Source organism: Lepidochelys kempii, chromosome 3 (genome assembly GCF_965140285.1).
Source record: "Lepidochelys kempii isolate rLepKem1 chromosome 3, rLepKem1.hap1, whole genome shotgun sequence".
Taxonomy (NCBI): Eukaryota; Metazoa; Chordata; order Testudines; family Cheloniidae; genus Lepidochelys; species Lepidochelys kempii.
In genome coordinates, this window is record NC_136382.1 from 86732528 (window position 1) to 86754924 (window position 22397).

Genomic DNA, 22397 nt, shown 5'->3' on the forward strand with positions numbered 1-22397 from the left:
CAGAGCTTAGGACTTTCTGGGAGGGAGGGGCAGGAGCAAGGAAGCACTGTGTCTCCACTCGTCCCCCCTCCCTCCCAGAAAGTCCTAAGCCTGCCAAACAGCTGTTTGGCGGTGCTTAGGACTTTTTCGGGGCAGGGAAGGAGCAGGGATGCAGAGTGCTCCGGAGAGAAGGTGGAGTGGGGGTGGGAAGAGGTGGGCCTGGAATGGAGCGGAGACGGAAAGAAGAGGGCCTGGAGCACCCCCCAGCAAAGTCGGCTCCTGTTCTTCTCTGGGTAAGCTGCCACTGCTGCTGTGAAAGTGCTTCCTAATGTCCTTGCCTGCAGCAGGCTGTGCCTGTGTGGATAAGCCAGGGGCACTTCCCAACCACAGTACAGTACTGTACAGTATACAATGCCTTTTGTCTGGCCCCAAAAAATTTCCTTGGAACCTAACCCCCCACATTTACAGTAAAGCTTATGGGAAAATTGGATTCGTTTAACATACTTTCACTTAAAGTTGCATTTTTCAGGAACATAACTACAGCGTTAAGTGAGGAGTTACTGTAGTTTCACTGCTGCTCAAGTTTCTCATAGCAACCGTGAAAGCCAATAATACAGTGATCAGATTTTGTTCTGCTGCAGCCTATGTAAGCTCTGAGCTGTAACACAGGCACTGTCTGCAGTCTTCAGAAGGAACGATTGCAATGGTTCATGCTGGGAAGGTTATCTTGATAAGTATAATTGCTATGAACTAGGGATTGCCAAAAGTGCACCCTACTGGCTGGCCAGGCAAGGCCAGGCCAGTGTTGAACACCCTTTTTTCTAGATGAAAACAGATTTTGCAGAAATTGCGTATGTTCATCCAGAAAAGCTTCTTGTTCATCATGGATGAGTAAATTTTTCAATCCCTGGTTATGAGAGTCAAGTAAATAGTGAATAAGAGAATCCTTAAATGTTAACATCTGGTAATAATATTCCTAACAATTCTTGGAACAGCAAAAACACACACTAAATAAGAAGTAAGCAAACAGTGTTGTCCTGGGCCATACGTGCATGTCCCAGGGCCCTGTTTCAAGGCTTGGACCATTTACAGTGTCTAGCGACCAAGCATCACATGATAATAGAGTGATATTTCCTATAAGAGGGAGCCTGTGCAGTCTGAGGGGGAGAAACCTGCAGGATTGCCCTTGCAAGAGACCCATTGTCAGAGGGGTCGGGGGAAGGGGCTCTCCAGACCAACCGGGCTGTAGCAACCTGACATAAAGGACAAAAACACACCAGAGTTCTGCATGGATACAAAACTTGTATCTGCATCTGATCTGCAATCCGCAAACATGGTCCGCAGATATCCACAGATGTGCAGGGCTCTAGATATAAAAATTGGATCCATATCCATCCATGATCCACAAACATGGTCAGTGGATATAAAGCAGATATCCGCACATTTGCAGGGCTTGACAAAAAATCAGGAGACCTAAGAGGAAGAGGTTTTCTTTAGGAAACACCAAGTAGCAGAACCTAGGTTTTGGTAAGGAGAACTACTGAAATCAGCTTATGGTTGAAGGAACTGTAGAGTTTGGAAAATACTGGCTTTTATTTACAGTAGAACCTCAGAGTTACAAACATCAGAGTTACGAACTGACAGGTCAACCACAGACCTCATTTAGAACCGGAAGTACGCAATTAGGCAGCAGCAGAGACCAAAAAAAAAGCAAATACGGTACAATACTGTGTTAAAATAAACTACTAAATAATAAAGGGAAAGTTTTAAAAAATTTTGACAAATTGTTTCTGTGCTTGTTTCACTTAAATTAAGATGGTTAAAGGCAGCAAATACAGTACAGTACTGTTTTAAACATAGTACTAAAAAAATAAATGAAAAACAGCTGTATTAAGTCAATGTTCAGTTGTAAACTTTTGAAAGAACCATAACGTTTTGTTCAGTTATGAACATTTTACAGTTACAAATAACTTCCATTCCTCAGGTGTGTGTAACTAAGAGGTTCTACTGTATGTTGACATTAAACTGTTATTTTACTACAGTTACGTTATTTTAATAAACCAGACCCCAAGAAGGGGTGGTGTTAGATGTATATAAGCATGTGTAGTTACTGGTGAGTTCAAGGACAAACTGAGGCAGTGGACCTCCCAATGCCAAACCAGGTATGCTGACCCTTCTACATAAACAAAACTAACAATAACATATTGTAAGTCATACTTACATTCCAGATACTAATGATACTTTGAACACATGTTGAACAGTAGAAGATGGATTGCCTAAAGCCACATTGAGTGCTCGGTCAATGCTGAACGCCACCTGACGAAGATAGTGTTCTGACTGCTTCCCATAACCATCGTATGGCACATAGAGATAAGGAAAGATACCATGTAAATGGAGACAAGTCTTCTGACCTAGAAAGAAAAAGAAAGTCAAGCTGAGCAGCTTTTTCATGTAATAACAGATGTAAAAATATTCTGTACAGTCATCCAACTAACATGAATATAAAATCCACATATTTGGGTTACCAGGTGTCCCAAGTGGAACCAAAGCTATCTGCCTGCCTAATAATCAATAAACAGGATACCTTCTGCTTAAAAAAATAACTTACCAACTGTAAATAAAGGGGCTTTTTGAAAAATATTTAACTATCAGTTGAACATTCTCCTCTACAGTATTGTGCAGCAAGGTAAGATTTCTCAAACGAAGAAGAGAGGCACAAAAAGGCCCAGGGCAAATAAGATAATATTCTTTCTTGAGGGATTATTTTCCAGGAAAGACTCAGGAAAGCTAAAAATAAATTCTCATATTGATGGTCTCTAAACTTGGTATTTAATTTTTTCCAAAACTGCTAGAAAATGTTCTATTGCACTTGATGCAAAGAAAAAAAGACAGCAATACAACCATAAGATGATAAATATCCTATATACATTTTACAATATTAACCAATGAACAAAAGAAAATCAATCATGGTACTGCCAGTAACATGAGGAATGTATTTTCACAGAGATATTTTCACACATATCAAAAATCTATTGAAAACTCTATTTAAATACTCCAGATGTGTTCCAAAAATATAAGAATTTTCATTAAGATCAGCATAATTCATATAACTGATCACTACAGTTGCTTTTGAAAGCTTTGAAAACAAAAACACTGAGCCTTGTTGAAATCTGTAAAAATCCATCTTTTCCTCAAATAATTCAAAGATCTGCATGATAAAACATTCCCATTTGAGAACCTATAAATCAGCATCAGATTATAAAGTTTTGAAACTTATTCTACAGATTTGAGATCTGAAAAAATTAAATCCTGTGTCTCATATCTAACTTTTTTCTTTAATGTATTTTAAGATCTCCATCAGTTATTTTTAATATTGTAATTAAAAAACAAGATTCTAGAAGCCTGTGTATTTGCCCACTCCTTTGTTGTAAAACAGAACAATCAATAGATAAACTAAAAGCCCTCCATATTTTCAATACAGACTAACTTTTCAACCCAATATTAGCCCTGGCGTGGTAGCAACAGAATCATATCCCTGTTCTCCTTCTAAATCTCACACACAGAGGTTGGAGGCCTTGGATTTATTCTTCAGAGTCTTCGACCTGTGACATAACAGTATTATCATGAATTAAAGTGCTAGACATAAAACTATTCACTTCAGTTTAATTTGATTCTGATCTTTAATTAATTGACCCTTTTCAATTTGTTCCATAGATGTCTCTAATTTTGGAATTCTTGATCAAATAAATTAAAAAAATAAAAATCGGATGCTAAACGGATGTAAAACAGTCAGTGTAATGACATCTCCAGGACATGCTGAGGAATCAGAGCTCAAAACAGAGAAGAAGCCAGATCTATGTTAGGGGAAATCATCATTACTGTGAGGCACCTCCATCATTTCTGCTAATAGTAGGCTGGATATACTCATACAACTACTGCGGTTGCTTTGACTTCTCAGGTGACCTACATTTTCTTGATCTCATGTATTAAATAGCCTATGAATCAGCCGTTCTCAAGCGGGGATCTGCAAGACCCCGGCGCCCACCACCACCACCTGGGCTGAAGCCAGGAAGTGCCGGGCTGAAGCCCTAATCCCTGGCATAACGCTCCCCCTGCATCTACTGTGGGACTGAAGCCAGGAGCCTCAAGCCCTGGTGCTCCCTGTGGGGCAGAAGCCCTGAGCCCATGGGCAGAGTTGGGAACATGGAGGGCATTGCCCCTGCCCCCAAACTGCAGCACAAGAAAATGGCAGTCCGGGGGGCAGCTCCACACCTCCCCCCATCTCCTCTCCCTGCCCCCTGCCCAGGTCGGAGGCGGGAAGCTGCAGCAGTGCGGGACAGCTGCTGTTCTGGCTGGTGCCATGGAGCAGGCAGCGGCAGTGTTCCCTCTTCTCCTGCTGGTGCTCCAGGTTGAAGCTGCTCCTCTGATCCCAACCCCCTTTGCTCCCACAGAGGCAGCCAGTAAGAGCCCCCTGGGTGGGGAGACCAGGCTCCGTGGCTGGCAGACCCCTCCTGGGAAAAGGGACCACAGGGGAGTCATAACAGCACACAGCCCCTAATACCTCTCTCTCTGCACCCTGAGCTACCCCCTGCCTACACACAGCCCCAGCTACCCTCCTCCCTGCACCCTGAGCTACACCCTACCTGCACACAGCCCCTAGCCATCCCCTCTCCGCACCCTTAGCTACCCTCCTGCCCGCATACAGCCCCTAGCTAGCCTCCTCTCTGCACCCTGACCTGTTTTCAAACTTTTAGAGCTAAGCCCCCCACCTTTGAGTTATAATTTTTGGTTGCATGCCCCCGCCCGCCAACCCAGACAGGCTGGGTGGCCTGCTGAGGTGAATCATGGGATGGAGGTGGCGCTCCCTCCCTGGACCCTACCATGCAGAGATGGTTCGAGCCCCACTGGCCCCTGCCCCCCCAAACTAGAAATCAAACTACGCCTATGCCCAAGGCCCCTTCCCCAGGGTTCCCCCCACCCACCCACGGGCCCTGGAGTTTTTATAGCATGTCAAGGTGGGCCTCACAGAGAAAAAGACTGAGAACCCCTGCTATAAATGGCTCTACTTTTGCTAACAGGCTGTTATGTCCTATTCCAAAAGAAATTATAGTATCTCCTCACTTAATGCTGTAGTTATGTTCCTGAAAAATACCACTTTAAGTGAAAGTATGTTAAACGAATCCAATTTTCCCATAAGCTTTACTGTAAATGCGGGGAGTTAGGTTCCAAGGAAATTTTTGGGGGGCAGACAAAAGGCATTATATACTGTAAAGTACAGTACTGTACTGTATTGTGGTTGGGAAGTGCCCCTGGCTTACCCCACACAGGCACAGCCCGCTGCAGGCAAGGACACTAGGAAGCACCTTTGTAGCAGCAGTGGCAGCTTACCCAGAGAAGAACTGGAGTCGACTTTGCTGGGGGATGCTCCAGGCCCGCCTCTTCCCATCCCCACTCCACTCCAGGCCCACCTCTTTCCACCCCCCCCTCCTCTCCAGAGCACGCTGCATCCCCACCCCGAAAAAGTCCTAAGCACCGCCAAACAGCTGTTTGGCAGGCTTAGGACTTTCTGGGAGGGAGGGGGGACAAGTGGAGACGCAGTGTTTCCTCACTCCTGCCCTCCCTCCCAGAAAGTCCTAAGCGCCGCCAAGCAACCGTTTGGCGGTGGGGGAAGCGCTGGGAGGGAGGAGGAGGTGGAGAAGAGGAACTTATGCAATGCTCCCTTGTAAAGTTGCTGCTCTTCCACAAAATCTTACCTGCAGTCTACAGAGCAGGCAGCCAAACGATGTTATAAGGGAGCACTGCACAACTTTAAACGAGCATGTTCCCTAATTGAGCAGCGATGTAACTTTGAAACAACATTAAGCGGGAGGATGTTAAGTGAGGAGTTACCGTAGCTATAACAACTCAGAAAGAGATATTACCTAACACTGCCTTTCTTATGTATGTTGTGTCAGGGAAGATCAAGTGTGCAATTCCCATATCTTAGGAAAGGAAAGAAAGTTTGAGAAGAGAGAGACTATCATATAGGGACATGGCAACAGTGATTTGCATCCTCCATTATGCAATGTTCCATCTTGAACTAACAGTCTCCCATAGTTCCACAGGACTACAACTTGCAATTACAACTAGCGCACCTTTATTTTTAATACACAACTTGCTCATATTTATTTCTAACTGAATAGAAGGAAAGGAGGACTTGTGGCACCTTAGAGACTAACCAATTTAGTCTCTAAGGTGCCACAAGTCCTCCTTTTCTTTTTGCGAATACAGACTAACACGGCTGTTACTCTGAAACCTGAATAGAAGGAATTACTGTTTTTATTCAGTAAATGGCAAATCTTTCTAATCTGCTTCATTTCCTCCCCAAATAAGTCGTGTGTTGTAACTGCTGCCTGCTAACATCACTAGTTTGGCGACTGCAAGTGGAAAATGTTTCAAGAATTCAGACAGTTAACTAATCGCTTTCAATAAGCCACAACCACTTCATTGTTAGTCCATGCAGTTACATTATTTTGATGTTTCATTTAAACTACAATAGAGTATGACCTACGTGAAATATAAGGTAGTACTGGAGGTAAGGTTTGCTCAATTTACCTGATACATAACTAACTACTTTACCGCTTAATGTAAGTGGGAGTGGTGCTGGTGGTGGGGGAGAGAGACAGTTAAGAAAGGAAGCGATCCAAGTTAAACAATGACAAGGAGAAATATTTACTTGTTCTGACAACAGATCTCTATTTCTCCACAGCAGAATACTATAACATGAGCATAGAAGATCTCTGCCAGTGTACCTTTACGTTGTTTTGGAGGTATCACTACTGTGGTAAGAAGTAAATTCAGTCCCTGTGCCCATTCATAGATGTTTACCTACCTATTGAGATTGCTAATAAAGATTTAAATTAAGTTTAGTTGTGATGTCAGCTTTGAAGTGTACATTCATTAGGAAATGGATGTATACCAATTATTTGTTTAACAATCTTCTCAACAGCCATCAGGTAACAACTTTGGAAACTACTGAACTGCGCTGGATTTGAATCTATGACCTTCAGGTGAAAAACTATCTTCTTAATGATTTTTTTAAAATTTACATTAATATGATTAGCTCCACAGTTCAATAATTGTTTTTATGCTGTCAACACATTTATTAAATCAAAGCAAATGCAATACAGAACAGATTAAGTTACATAATGAAGAACATCAGCTATATACATACATGTTCAAGGACTACATTCTGTTGTAACCCTGAGGATCTCCTTTGTAGCAACAGAGCAAAATTGTAACTCTGAGCAGAATTTTGCACACTATGTATATAATGCAGTACCTAGATACCACTGTGATTTGCATGCAAAGTACTCAGATGTAAGATGTTCTACCATAGGACTACAGCAAGATAATACTCAAAAGCAATAAGTAAAACCAACATATATTTTATCAGTATTACAATGAAGGGTCTCAATCCCTGGCTCTGGTCAAGATGTGCTCACAGTACATGAAGTGGTGGGGGCAATGCCACTGATCTTTAGGAATGCCAGGAGACAGTTTGGCCCTCAGCTTAATTATTATTTGCATCATTGTAATACCTAGGAGCCCTAAATCATGGACCTGGACTCCATTGTGCTATATGCTCCCTGTCCCAAACAGCTTACAACTTAAACTCATTGCTCCAGCTTTTCCACAGGTCAGCAAATGAGAACCCAGAGCACTTGTTCCATCATTGGGAAATGCTTCCTGAAGACATATCATTGATATACCCTGTACATGGGATTTTTCCCATGCTGGGATACTTTATTGACTTTATAGATTGATGCAGAGATTTTGTTTAATATTTTCATCTATATTTAATTCTGCCCATCCTGGAAAACTGAACATTTTAAAAAAAGAGGGTGTGTGTAACTTCTGCTTTATATATAATGTGCTTATTATTAGTAGTACCACCACAGCAGTGGAAAGAGAAAGTAAGGAATCTGTTAAGTGGAAAAACTCACTGCTCTCCATTTTGGGGTAGAGGTAATTATTAACAGGATGTACACAACTGGGGATGCTGCTCATCTATGTGGTTGTAGCTGACCAAGGTTTCAGAAAGTGGTAAAATACATGAGATTCTTTTCACTTGATAGGATAGATCTGCTAACGCTTTCTGGCAATATTATTGAACATTTTTGAATGCATAAAAGTTATATATTTTCTGAATGAAGAAAATGTAGTTTTGATGTAATATACCTATGACTTCTGAAAAGCGTTTGACTTGATAATGCACATTTTGATTAAAAACAATACAAAATTGACATGGCACAGACAAAATGGATTAAAAACTGGCTAACTGACATGTCTCAAAATGTAACTATTAATGGGGAATCATCACTGAGTGAGTGTGGCTCTGATGGGGTCCTGCAAGGATTGGCTCTTGGCCCTACACTGTTCGAAATTATCTGTGTCCTGGAAGAAAACAAACACAATCTAGGAGATAACAAAGGTATAACAAGAACCAATGGCTGGAAGTTGAAGATATTCTATTTAGACTAGAAATATGGCATAAATTTTAAAACAGTGAAGGTAATTAACCATTGGAAAACGGTTACCTACTTTTCATAACTATGTTCTTTGAGATGTGTTGCTCATGTCCATTTCAAGTAGGCGTGCGCGCACAACATGCATAGTCGCCAGAAGGTTTTTCTCCATTGGGTCGGCTCTGGAGCTCCCTGGAATCACACCTTCATGGCAGTGTATATAGGTCCCTGCTGACCCGCCGCCGCTTCAGTTCCTTCTTGCCGGATACTCCAACAGAGGGAAGGCAGGTGGCTCTTGGAATGTACATGAGCAACACATCTCGAAGAACCACCATTATGAAAGGTAGGTAATGTTTTTTTCTTCTTTGAGTGATTGCTCATGGGAGTCACTTACTTGGAATCGACAAGTAGTCCCTAGGAGGAAGGGTCAGAGTTCACCGAGTCGCAGACTGTAGCACCGCTCTGCCAAATGCAGCATCATCTCTAGCCTGCTGTATGATGACATAGTGCAACATAAAGGTGTGAACAGATGACCACGTCACCACCCTGCAGATATCTTGAATAGGAACCTGGGCCAGGAACGCTGCAGATGAAGCTTGCGCTTTATGGAGTGCGCCATTAATGCTGGGGCCAGTATCTTTGCTAGATCGTAGCACTCCCTGATATAGGCTGTTATCTATTAGAGATCCTTTGGGACGACACCGGGAGCCCCTTCATCCACTCAGCCATTGCAATAAAGAGCTGTGTCAATTTTGGAGATAGCTTTTTACATTGAGCGGACAAAGCTAACACTCATCTGATATCCAGGGAATGGAGCATCAATTCCCAGTTATTAGCATGTGGCTTAGGGAAAAACACTGGAAGAAAAATGTCCTGATTCATGTGAAATTGCGAGACTACCTTTGGGAGGAATGCTGGGTGTGTCCACAACAGCACCTTGTCTTTATAGAACACAATGTAAGGTGGCTTGGATGTCAGGGCCTTGAGCTCAGAAACCCTCCTGGCTGACGTTATAGCCACTAGGAATGCCACCTTCCAACAAAGGGGGTTCCAAAGGAGAGAGCATGTTGCTAGAGGCTCAAATGGAGGGCCCATCAGCCTCGAGAGCAGCAGGTTGAGATCCCATGGGGGAATCAGCTGCTTTACTTGTGGGTACAGTCTATTTAGCCCTTTGAGGAAGCTGCCAGCCTCAACCCTCAGGGGTTAGCGAATACTGACCGTCCAGCTGAGCCGGGATGGAAAGCCGAAAGAGCAGCCAGGTGCACCTTTATCAACGATATCGCTAGACCCTGCTGTTTTAGGTGAAGTAAACAGTCTAGAATGAAGGGAATTTATGACTGCAACAGAGGAGTGCCCTTCTGCAGAGACCAAATCAAAAACTTCTTCCTCTTCCAAGGAAGGAGAAAGGCATCTGCAAGCGAGCCCGGACTGTGATTCAGGAAGGAGAAGAATTGCTGACACTCCCTGTTGCTCCATGTTGCAAACAGGTCTATTTGGGGAAATCCCAACCTTTGGAAAATGTTGATCGTGACATCCGGGCAGAGAAACCACTCGTGGCCATGAAAGGACCTGCTAAGATTACTGGCCAGTTCATTCTGTGATGCCCCCAAATGTATTGAGTGGGCGATGCAGAAGTCCCACAGCTTGACGGCTTCCTAACACAGGGGAGAGGAGTGAGCACCACACTGTCTGTTTATATAGAACATCGGTGTGGTATTTTCTGTCAATACCGATACACATCTGCCCTGTAGATGGGTTTGGAACGTCTGGCAAGCGAGGCACACCGCACGCAGCTTCCTAATGTTGATGTGCAGTGAAAGTTCTGCCTGGGACCAAAGACCTTGAGTCCTGAGTATTCCTAGGTGCACTCCCCCATCCCATCACCGACACATCTGTGATTAGGGACAGCGATGGCTGAGCTCTGGAAAAGGGTACTTCCGCACACACTGCTTGCGGGTTGAGCCACCACTGGAGGGACTCGAGGATGTGAGGAGTGAGTGTAACCAGTCTGTCTAGGTGGTCTTGGTTTGGCCTGTATACACAGGCTAGCCAAACCTAAAGGGGACAGAACCGCAGCCTAGCATGGTGTACCACATACGTGCAAGCAGCCATATGCATGAGTAGTCTCAGGCAATTCCATGCCGTAGCAGTGGGGAATCTTCTCAGATCCTCTATGATGGTGCTCATGGCAAGGAAGCAAGATTCCGGGACGAATGCACTGGCCTGACTGGAGTCCAGGAGGGCTCTGATAAACTCTATCCTTTGCGTGGGGGTTATGGTTGACTTTGCCATGCTCAGAATGAGGCCAAGCCTGTGGACCATCATCTGCTTCAGGCTCACAATTGGGTCCTCCAATTGGCCCAAGAGCGGCCCTTGATTAGCCAGTCATCTAAGAACAGAAATACTTGCACTTGCTGCTTCCATAGGAAGTCTGCCATGACTGCCATGCACTTGGTGAATACCTGAGCGGCCGCTGAGAGGCTGAAAGGAAGGACCGTGAACTGATAGTGGGTGTTGCTGACCACGAATCAGAGAAACCATCTGTGGAACGGGATTATGGACACGTGAAAGTATGTGTGCTTCAAGTCAAAGGCAGCGTACCATTCCCCCAGATCCAGGGAGAGAATGATGGAAGCTAGGGAGACCATGGAGAACTTTAGCTTCTTCACCAATCTGTTTAGGTTTTGTAGGTCTAAAATAGGTCTGGGCCCACCCTTAGCCTTGATGATTAGGCAATAATGGGAGAAGAACCCCCTGCCCCTGAACTAGAAGTTGCTCCTGAGAGGGATGGAGAGGATGGGTGGGAAGGCAGGAGGAAACAGAATTGGAGAGAATATCCCAATTGGAAATGGGATGACACTACACTGGGAGGAGTGGTAGATACGCTGGAGGGTAGAGATAGGATACAGAGGAACCTAGACAAATTAGAGGACTGGGCCAAAAGAAATCTGATGAGGTTCAACAAGGACAAGTGCACAGTCCTGCACTTAGGATGGAAGAATCCCATGCACTGCTACAGACTAGGGATCGAGTGGCTAGCCAGCAGTTCTGCAGAAAAGGACGTAGGGGCTACAGTGGAAGAGAAGCTGGATATGAATCAACAGTGTGCTCTTGTTTCCAAGAAAGCTAACAACATTTTGGGCTGTATAAGTAGGGGCACTGCCAGCAGATCGAGAGACATGATCATTCCCCTCTATTCGGCATTGGTAAGGCCTGATCTGGAGTACGGTGTCCAGTTTTGGGCCCCACGCTTACAAGAAGGATGTGGAAAAATTGGAAAGTGTCCAGCAGAGGGCAACAAAAATGATTATGGGACAAGAACACATGATTTATGAGGAGAGGCTGAGTGAACTGGGATTGTTTAGTCTGCAGAAAAGAAGAATGAGGGGGGATTTGATAGCTGCTTTCAACTACCTGAAAGGGGGTTCCAAAGAGGATGGATCTAGACTGTTCTCAGTGGGAGCAGCTGACAGAACAAGGAGTAATGGTCTCAAGTTGCAGTGCGGGACGTTTAGGTTGGATATTAGGAAAAACTTTTTCACTAGGAGGGTGGTGAAGCACTGGAATGTGTTAGCTAGGGAGGTGGTAAAATCACCTTCCTTTGAGGTTTTTAAGGTCAGGCTTGACAAAGCCCTAGCTGGGATGATCTAGTTGGGGGTTGGTCCTGCTTTGAGCATGGGGTTGGACTAGATGACCTGAGGTCCCTTTCAACCCTAATATTCTATCATTCTATGTAAAGCCTCCGCTTAATCCAGCAGAATGCGATTGTAAGATTTGTAACTTTTCAGTCATTTCTGGTATGATCATTAAGTTCTGTAACCTTTTGCCAACTTTGTAACTTTACTTATTGTTAGCATAGCCTTTTAAGCTTTGTAACCTTTTCAGTTACCACTTTTATAAACCTCAAAGCTTTGCAATTCCCCCGTCAAGCAATCAGAGAGAGTGTAAACAAGGGAGTGTATGTGGGACTGGGCGGAGAGGAACTGCAAGGAGAATAGATCACGGAGCCAGGAGTGTCTGATGTAATCTGCCCTGAGAAGGCAATCATGGGGTGCTGTAAAGAAAAGAAAAACCTGGTATGCATGAAAAGACCGAGGCCTCGGAATGCTTCTCGGTGACGGACACAGAAAGGAAACTCAGTGTACGTGACAGGAGCCGCCCTGTTCCAGCACAAGGAAGAAGGCATACACACAAGCCCCCGGCTTCTTGACCTGCTCACTGGCCCGGCTCCGTGATTGCAGGCAGACACACCAGGTCTACTACGCTTCGGCTTCTCGGCTTCCTATGCTGTCTCCAGTAACTCTTCGCCTGAGTGAGTGTGTGGGTGCACGAGGGTATGAATGCGATGAATGTGTGTGTGCATGAATAAGCCTCATCCCTTTTCTGTTTGATCCAACAGCAGCATTTAATAAAAACAATATAAGTGTAACCCTGGGTTGGTTTCTAGGGAAACTGAGGCAACACTACCATGCTCAAGACGCATCCATCTGAGGTTATTTGAATCCAGGCTCAGCAGAAATGGGATAGACGATTCACAAAGGGAGGGAAAGGATCTGGGATTTGAACTGGTGTGTCGCCCCCAGGCACACCTTCAAAAGTTTGGCTTAGAGGCTCAGGGCTGCTTTGCTGCACCCTGGTCCTGACCAGAGGAGGTCTGAGAGGGCCTCCTCCTTACTCCTGCCCTGCTTCCTGTTATAGTCCTGCCTCGAAGGAGCTGAGTAGAAGCAAAAGAAGGTTTGCGGTTTGAATGGCTTTCTCTAGGGGAGTGGAGTATGCAGCCATATGGACTTAAGGGGTTTCCCCCGAGTCCTTCAAGGCTATGGAGCCTACTGTCTGTTTGCTCTGAAAAAAGTCCTGAACAATCAAAAGGCAAGTCCTGGATGGTGTTTTGGACTTCATGCGGGAGTACCAAGACTCGAAGCCATGAGCTGCATCTCATGGCTATTGTGGTTGTCATAGTCTGAGTAGCTGAGTCTGCCGAGTCCAGGGATGCTTGTAAGGAGGCCCTTGAGACTACCTTGCCCTCCTCCAGGACAGCCACAAATTCAGAGTGGGAGTCTGCCAGTAGCAGTTCCTGGAACTTGGACAATGTGTTCCAGGAACTGTAGCAATAGTGGCTCAGCACCTCCTGCTGGCTGGCTATGCAAAGCTGGAGCCCCCCGGTAGAATACACCTTTCTACCAAAGAGATCCAGGTTCTTCACCTCTTTAGACTTAGGAGTCAGCCTCTTCTGTCCCTGTCTCTCTCTCTAGTTGGCCGCCTCGGCTGTCCCTGTCTCTGTTTCTGGTTGGCTGAGTACCCAGTTGAGGATGGGTAAACAGGTTCACATACTCATTGGATGGCACAAAATATTTCCACTCTTCCCCTTTCGCATGCGGGGAGGGAGGGAAGAGAGGTGAGTGTTTGCCATAGCACCTTAGTGGTGTTCTGGATAGCTTTAATGAGGGGCAAAGGGCCTTCAGGGACCAGAGCATCCACCATAGGGTCCGTCTCCTCTGAGACCTCCTCCGCCTTCATGTTGGGGTTTTGAGCCACCCTTCTGAGCAGCTCCTGGTGTGCCCTGGTGTCCATGGCAGGCAGTGTGGTGGAAGTGCCCGCCACCGCTTCAACCGGGGATGATGAGGACGATGCCCGCAAGGGCAACAGGTCTTTCTGCCCTGCTGTTTTGCAGGGATCCCCCTGTGTCAAGACACCTGGTGCGGTGCCAGGGGTGGTGCTGGTTCCCAGGCCAGTGCCCACCTCAGTACAAGTCCTGGTGCCGGGACCCGCATCAGTCTTGGTGCCAACCCACATGCCAATCTCCTGCCCCCTCAGAGGTTTCCCGGGCCACTGAAGTCACTGATGGGAGGAACCCGCACCTCTGAAAGGGATCTGGACCCCAGCCCTTGTGCTTGGTGGTAAGCCCATAGTGTCCAGAAGGTCCATTGAGCCGGTGCCTGCCATTGCGGAGGCCAGGACATCACGGTTAGAAGCTGCCCTTCTTCCTGCCTAAGCGGTGCCAGGAATGGTTCTGGCTCTGGCAAGAGGTGTATGACTCTGCCTCTGAGTCCCATGAATAGTCCGACCTCAGCAACCCGGGCAGTGCAGACGGAGATGGTGCTGGGGAGCTGTACCGAGGCAATGAGAGAGGTGCTGCATCATTGTCCGCTTGCCTCTTGAGGGCACAGTGCTTCTCTGTGGCACCGGTGCGGGGGACTGCGCCATCATCGTGATAAGGTCCCTAGCTGCCTGCTAAGTGTCCGGCGTGGAAGGGAGGTCTATGTCCTCCTCCCAACACTCCTGCACCAGGGAGTCCACAAGAACTGGAATCGACGTACCGCCCCGCAAGGCCGGAGTCAATGGCGTCGGCAGAGTTGGAGCCAGAGCAGGGTGTCCTGAGGTGGGACACACCCCACTGGTACCTGCTCACTCCACTACTTTAGTGGGAGAGCGCCCTCTATCCATCGTCTTCTTGTGCAGCACTGGTGAATGGGAACAGTGCCGGGCACTCGCACCAGAAGAGGTCTTCAGCATTGGGGAATGGCAGTGCTGAGGGTCCCTGGAACCAGAGTCCTTTCTTGACGCCATGGCTTCCCTTACCGAGGCCAGCGCGCTCCACACCGAAGTGCTGGGTTTGGGGTCAGATGCCACCTCAGGATGGAGGGCCGATTCCATAAGAAGCAGTTTCAGCCTAAATGCCCTCTTTTTTGGTCCTTAGTCTGAAGCCTCTGCAGATCTTGCACTTATCTGGTTGGTGTGCCTCTCCCAGACACTTCAGACAGGAGTCATGTGATTCTCCTTTGGCATAAGCTTCAGACAGGACTTACACGACTTGAAACTCTGAGATCGAGGCATGCCCCAGTTCCCAGGAGGGGAAATGTGATGGTGGGAGTGGGGGGGGGGGGGGGACGACCCCCAACTGAAACTTATCTAAACCACCTATACTATTTACACTAACTATAAGATTTTTAACTAATTTACAGGTAACACTGAACAAAAGTCCACTAGGGGATCGCTTGCTGTTCACAAGATCGCTTGCTGCTCCAACGACCGTCACTGGTGGTAAGAAGGAACTGAAGAGGTGGCAGGTTGGCAGGGACCTATATACACCGCCATGAAGGGGCAACTCCAGGGAGCTCCACAGCTGACCCGACGGGTACCCACTAGGGGAAAAACCTTCCAGCAACTGTGCACACACACCTACCTGGAATCGACATGAGCAAGCACTCAAAGAACAATTTATTAAGAGTTGTGGTATATTCTCCAGCATTGGACATTTTGAAACCAAGACTGGCTGTTTTTCTAAAGGATAGGGTTCTACTTCAAATAAATTAATTTGGGGGAAGTTCTGTGGCATGTGTTATGCAGGAGGTCAGACTAGATCATAATGGTATCTTCTAGTTTCAGAATCTATGAAAACAGATCTGGCTTCTACAGTGTTTCATACAAAGTATCACCAAATGCACTATGTATACCCTCAAAAAGAAAAGGAGTACTTGTGGCACCTTAGAGACTAACAAATTTATTTGAGCATCTCTGAAAGCTTTCGTGAGCTACAGCTCACTTCATCGGATGTTGTAGCTCATGAAAGCTTTCAGAGATGCTCAAATAAATTTGTTAGTCTCTAAGGTGCCACAAGTACTCCTTTTCTTTTTGCAGATACAGACTAACATGGCTGTTACTCTGAAACCTATATCCTGTGACTGATATGGTAATCTCCTGAAATCTCCTTGGAAAATCTTATTGAATAAAGTTTAAGTATCTTTGAGCCCATTGTATTAAATAAAAAAATTATATATTATGGTGGGCGTGGATTATCAATGGACTATATACCGAACAACGCTCCAGACGAAAATGGTCTTTTGAGACAATATGTACGGGAAATCTCTAAGGGGAGGTGAACACAAATTCACCACCCCTAATTATGCAAAAGCCCAGTCTTCTGAAGCTACACCCTGAAGAAGGGACTATTGTCTACTGATTTCCTGTTCCCAGATTCTGAAGATCAAAGGCCCAAGCTGTACACATGAAAGACTAACCCATTTATGGGTATGCTTGTTCTAAGCTGAAGCTGTTATGAACATGTAACCACAGAAAAACCCTTTGACGGAATGTCACTGTTAAGGGCAACTGTACCTGTATTTTCCCCGTAGTGATTCAGCAAGGGAACTCACTCTCAGGTTTTTGGCTCCCTAGGTGTTGACTTTCTTCAGTGGAGACCCGCATCCTTCTCCCTCCTGACCAGGGTATTTCCAGGCTGAACATTTCCCTACCTTCACTGTGTTATTCCCAGAAAAAGACATCTGCCTACATAGGCCTTCTTGCTTTCGGTCTTCAGAGAATAATCGCAGTAACAGCCAACAGTTATAAGCTACCACACTGTTCTTTCTAAGCAAGCATATTTTATTCTTAAGGTAAAAGCACTACAGAGAAAACATTTTTAAAAATAAAATAAAACCTACATGCATACTAATAACAAACATCACACCTCTTCCCCCACCATATCCACAAGGGTTCTTGGTCAATGTCAGTCCTTCCAACGCTGCCTCAAGTACTGGGGCCCTCTGTGGACCAGAGGTATTGTTTATTTACTGCATCAGAACAAAGCCACTGAGTCAGCTTAAACTCAGGCTATTTATTCAGAAGTCTTTTCTTTGTCTGTTAGTCACTGGACAATCCAGACTGGGTCTCTCAGCTTTCTCCTGTAACAGCAGACAAAAAATCCCCCATCTCAGGACAACACTTGTAGGTGGGGGTTTGCAATCCCTTACTCCCCAGTACTTCCTAGGAATTCCACTTCATACATGTTATCTCAAAAGATCAATCATGCCTGGTACACTATTCAGCATAGTCTTTTGAAGTTCACATCATCTTGCACAGATCTCATTAAACCTTAACCCACAACAGTACACAAACGTGCATTTTCAATACAATGGATCCCAAACGTATTCAACATAATTCAATAAGGTTTAACTTAATTCCATAATGTTTGCCTAGGATATTGCAGGATATTGTCATATCTGTCACATGGGGTTTGAAGGACTAACTCCTACCAGAGTCCCTGCTGGATTTGTGGGGAAGGAGGTGATCTCTAGTAAGCTTGTTAGTGTGTAGGTTCTTTTACTGGTTTTTATGTGTTCTCTGTAATGCTTTCATCTTAAGGATAACAGTGCTTGCTTAGAAAGAGCTGTGTGGTAACTCATAACTGGGAAATTATGTTATTTAAAACCTCTAAAGAGGGAGAGCTAAGTGCAGAGGCTGGCCTGTTTAGGCAGTCTGGCTTGCTGGGAGTAACACTGTGTAGGCAGGGAACTGTGCAGCCTGGGAAAATACCTCATTTGGGCGGGAGATGTGGATCTCTACCCAAGAGAGGTGATGGCTGAGGGGCTTGGAGCTCAGTATGGGTGTGCTTAGTTGTCTAAACTTTCATAGTAACTCTTTTGTTTCCATGTATATTAGGATAACATTCATACAGGGTTGATACGTTAGTATGCACTGTTTTATTTAGCCAAACACCTAATAAGACTTTAAACAAAAGAAAACAAAACCAAAGTTATCACTGAAACTAGGTCCAAATAAGAATTTCGGGAAACATGTGTTTTTCAGATTCATGTAATAAATCCAGTTGATGTTTATTAGCTGTAGCCAAAAGGAAAGCTGCAGCCTTTAAAATGAAACCTATTTTCATTTTAAGTCAGTTTTTGCAGGAATGTACGTACACAGTTTTTTTTAGGACTTTGACAACCATAAAAACAAAGTTTAAAAATAAAATGGAAAAACTATCTTGAATGACAACAAAATTATGTTCTGCACACTGAGATGTTATATATATAAAAATAAAAACAGAGTAAACTAGGCTATACTTAAAAAAAAAAAAAAGAAGAGACACCATTCTAATCTAAACTCACTTTTAAAAAGCTTTCCATTTTCACCACAAATTATATAGATTGTTAACTAAATATAAAACCACCGAATATTACTACTCGTAATGAAACCTATGAACTGGTACACTTATTTCAACTGCAACTATTTATCAATGAACATAATTTCTCAGTCAAAAATGCCACTTTTAAATCAAACCAACTTTTCTCACATAAAAGTTCACCTCTTTATACATCTTTCACATCCCCCTTCATACTCAGATGCAAAATTCCAAATGAATGAATATTTAAACTACTGTTTAGCAGTAAGGAAATCATATGATATATACATACTGACTTGCATTTTTCTATTTCAATAAAAGAAAGTTTAAGTTACTGCTCATCTAAGGGAATTATTTGTCTAACTGCTGACAGCATACATGGGCCTTATGGAACTATTTGCTTTTAGACTAATTAATCCTAACTAGGACAAGTTGGAAATTTTCTGACAAAACAGTGTTTTCTTGGAAAATGCCAATTCGTCGAATCCAAAATGTTTTGTGGAAACATGTTGGGTTTGACAGACATTTGATGAACCATAAGCAAGGGGCTCATAGCTTCTAGGCTCCCTTTCCTGGAGGTTTCTTGGGGCTTCCAGCTGTGAAGCTGGGAGCCTGAAAGCTGTCCACAGCTCTGAAGCAGTCCTGCCATTCAGACTGCCTGTGGCCAGATTCCCCTACTCCCAAAAACTGGTAAGCCACCTGTTGTGAAAGTTTTGCAGGGTGGAGAGCCAGCTGGCTCTGGAGTCTGGAAGCCCTGAGCTCCCAAACCTTGCTGTCCTGGAGCGCAGACCAGCTACTGAATGAAATTGATATGATTCTTGTCAGTTTTTCTGCTGATAGTGTGTGGTAGGCAGCACTGAAACTGACAACAGTATCTCAATTTCATTCAACAGGTGCCAGGTTTCCAAAGGAGCACTTTTTGTTTCGGAAATACCATGTGTTGATGTTTCTGAAACTAAAGTTTTGGGGTGTTGTTTTTGTTTTAAATTTTCAGGTCAGAGGATTTTCCAAAAATGTGGTTTTGGTCTGAATCTGAACAAAATCAAATTTTAAAATATCTAAGTTTCTCACAAACCAGAAATTCTGAGTTTCGGCCAGCTCTAGTCCTCATTTGTATGTGTACCATTGTATTTAGCTACTCTCAGTCAGAAAACGTAATTTTTATTTGTAACTCATGTTACTGCATCTCTGATCCCACCAGTCTTGGAATATTGAGCCATTTGCTTTTATCTGCTTTCATCAGACAAGAGATAAGTCAGTGGTCCCCAAACTGAGGGGCACAGAGGAATATTTGGGAGGGCACATGGTGAGACCCAGGCCAGCACCCATGTGGGGGAGGGCAGGAAAGGAGCGCCCTCATCCCTGCTCCACCCTCAGCCATAGCACAGCTCCAGCCCCAGCCCCAGCCGCAGCTTCACTACGCCCCCTGCCCAACTCCCCCCCACCCCAAGCTCCTCTGCTGAGCCAATTGTACAGTAACATGGTGGGGGTGGGGGGCAGACAGATTTCATTACTGGTAAGGAGGGGGGCAACAGGAAAAGTTTGGGCACCACTGAGATAAGCAGTAGTATTATATTGCACCAAGCATTTTGGTAATGAGTACTCTGGACCCCAAACTAGAGTGTGGTGTGTCTGCTTTTCATTGTACCGCTGGCAGAGGCTAGCTTTGAAGCTGGCATTGTAGCCATAGCAGACCATATGGGGAATCCACTGGTGGAATAAAGCTGAGATAGAGGCTCCCAAGCCACCCCGGCTCCCTGATGCCTGTGTAAGGGGCATGCCCAGGCTTCCCTACATCCAGCTGACCTATGGCTGACAAACTAGTTTCTTGGAGCCATTGGCTACTCTGAGTGATTCAAGGGGACCATCTAGCACACAGCTGGCACAGGACTGAGGGAGCACAAAGACTATCTTTACACAATCCCTGTCCCCCTTCCCCGAGTTACATTGTTTGTTCCTCAGTCATAGCCAAGGATCTAGGCCTAACTCTCATCCTCATGTGAATTCCCCCAGATGAAGTCTCCCATAGCATTCAAGAGACAAATGCTAAAGAGGACAGTCCGAGATTAATATAACTGGTGCAGGGCTTGAAAAAAATCAACCAAGTGTAGGGGCATGCAGTTTTTGGAGAATTTAAGTTTTTAATTAAAAAGAATCTTCCAGCCCTTATGGCTGAAAGATAATCTTCCAAATGTGAACTGATGTAGAGAGATGAAGTCTTTCTGAGCTTACAAGCAGCTCTAGTGACTGCTACAGCTGCTGCTCATGGCTTTGCCAATCAGAGTACAGTTAACAGTGCTCAGATCAGAATCCTGTAACAGGTCAGGAACCATATACATTTCATGCTGCTTCTGCTTGTGAGTAGTATGGATAGAGGCAAGTACTGACATAATTCACAGAGGACCACCATCCAGAAAAACCTAGGCTCCTTACTGCAGCCAGCAGGTGAGCTTACTCTGTCTATGGACTGGAAGAATCCCCAGCTTTCTTAGCTGCATTTGGAGAGCCAGTGTAAACCATGCATTGTCTTCGATAAGGTAGGAGAGAAATAGTAAGGTGACTAAACATCCCCGATTATCACTACAAAAGGCTTGTTGTTTTTTTCCTCCTGCTGATAATAGCTCACCTTAACTGATCACTCTCGTTATAGTGGGTATGGCAACACCCATTTTTTTCATGTTCTCTGTGTATATATATATCTTCCTACTGTATTTTCCACTACATGTATCCAATGAAGTGGGTTTTAGCCCACGAAAGCTTATGCTCAAATAAATTGGTTAGTCTCTAAGGTGCCACAAGTGCTCCTGATTCTTGTTGCTAAAACACCCAAGAGCATTACTGGAAGAAAATCTTGAATTATGTGAGTTAAAAGGTACTGCTGCTTCACTTCATGGAAAACTTGCCAAATCATCATCTATTAACTTAGACCAATGTGCAGATAATTGCTGAGTCATTACTTAAAAAGTAATATGGATTTAAAGGCCATTAAAAAGGGGTGGGGGAGAAAAATGAGCTTCTAAGGTTAAAAAAAAACATGAAAAAAGAAATAAGACACTACTTACCCTAGTTCAAATGCTTAAATATCAAACAAATCAAAGCATAGAATAACAAAAGGTAAAAAATGTGTGCCAATACTTGGAAAATGGCTGCCATATGTATTAATGTTATTTGATGAAGACCCATTCTATAATCAATTTACTTTTCTCTTAGAAAAAAAGAGTCTACACATAGACAGCCATAAACACCAGAGAAGTGCAGTAAAGTTCACTGAAACTGAAGCTACTAAGATAGAGAACTGCAATCACAGAGCAGCAAAATATGAAGGGAGCTTCCATTTTACGCAGGTGGGGAGAGAAAAGTGAGGACTAACATCTTCTGACTCTGGAATGCCCAGGCACTCTCAACCAGCTGGTGATATGGTTCAGACAGCACTGGAATGTAAATTGCAAATATGAACACATGATGTGCAAGAGCTACAAAATATGCAGACTAAGGATTATCATAATGGTACCTCTAGAGAAAAGCTTTTTCATAATTTAAAACTGGATTCTGCTCAAGCTTTCAAAAAATTATCTTTCTACGGGCTGAGATCAAGCATGGTAAATTTCAACCCAAAATTTAAAAAAACAAGGTATTTATGAAAGAGTGAAAATGACGGAGTAAGTTTGTAATTGCAAAGACTTAGGCTATCAATGTGTTTTACTATAAAAAGTGCTAAGCATGAAAGGTCTCTTTCATACTTTTAAAGATATTGCAGAGCCAAAATTTCAATGATAGAGACCAACTTGCATGTGTAACAATGCACCCCTAATTGCATGTTTAGGCTGGTGCAATTGTAAATGCAGGTATGCAAACACGTAGAGAACTTGGGCACGCTTCCTTAAAAAAAAAAAAATCTATCTTTATATGCAATTTGGATTTTGAAATACACTTAATAAAATTACAGTCAGAAGACTGCACAGTAGTATATCCTCATGAAACTATCCTGAATTTCATATTCTGTTTATCCC

The 22397-nt window shown here is 44.3% G+C and overlaps 1 protein-coding gene across 3 annotated transcripts in view; it reads right to left on the reverse strand.

Annotated features, from left to right (window-relative positions):
- Positions 1 to 22397, reverse strand: part of REV3L (REV3 like, DNA directed polymerase zeta catalytic subunit) — a 251234-nt gene that overhangs the window by 140934 nt on the left and 87903 nt on the right. For all 3 annotated transcript variants that reach the window (XM_073337056.1, XM_073337055.1, XM_073337057.1), the window contains exon 2: positions 2201 to 2390. In XM_073337056.1, the coding sequence (XP_073193157.1) occupies positions 2201 to 2390 (190 nt within the window). The remainder of the gene's footprint in view (positions 1 to 2200; positions 2391 to 22397) is intronic.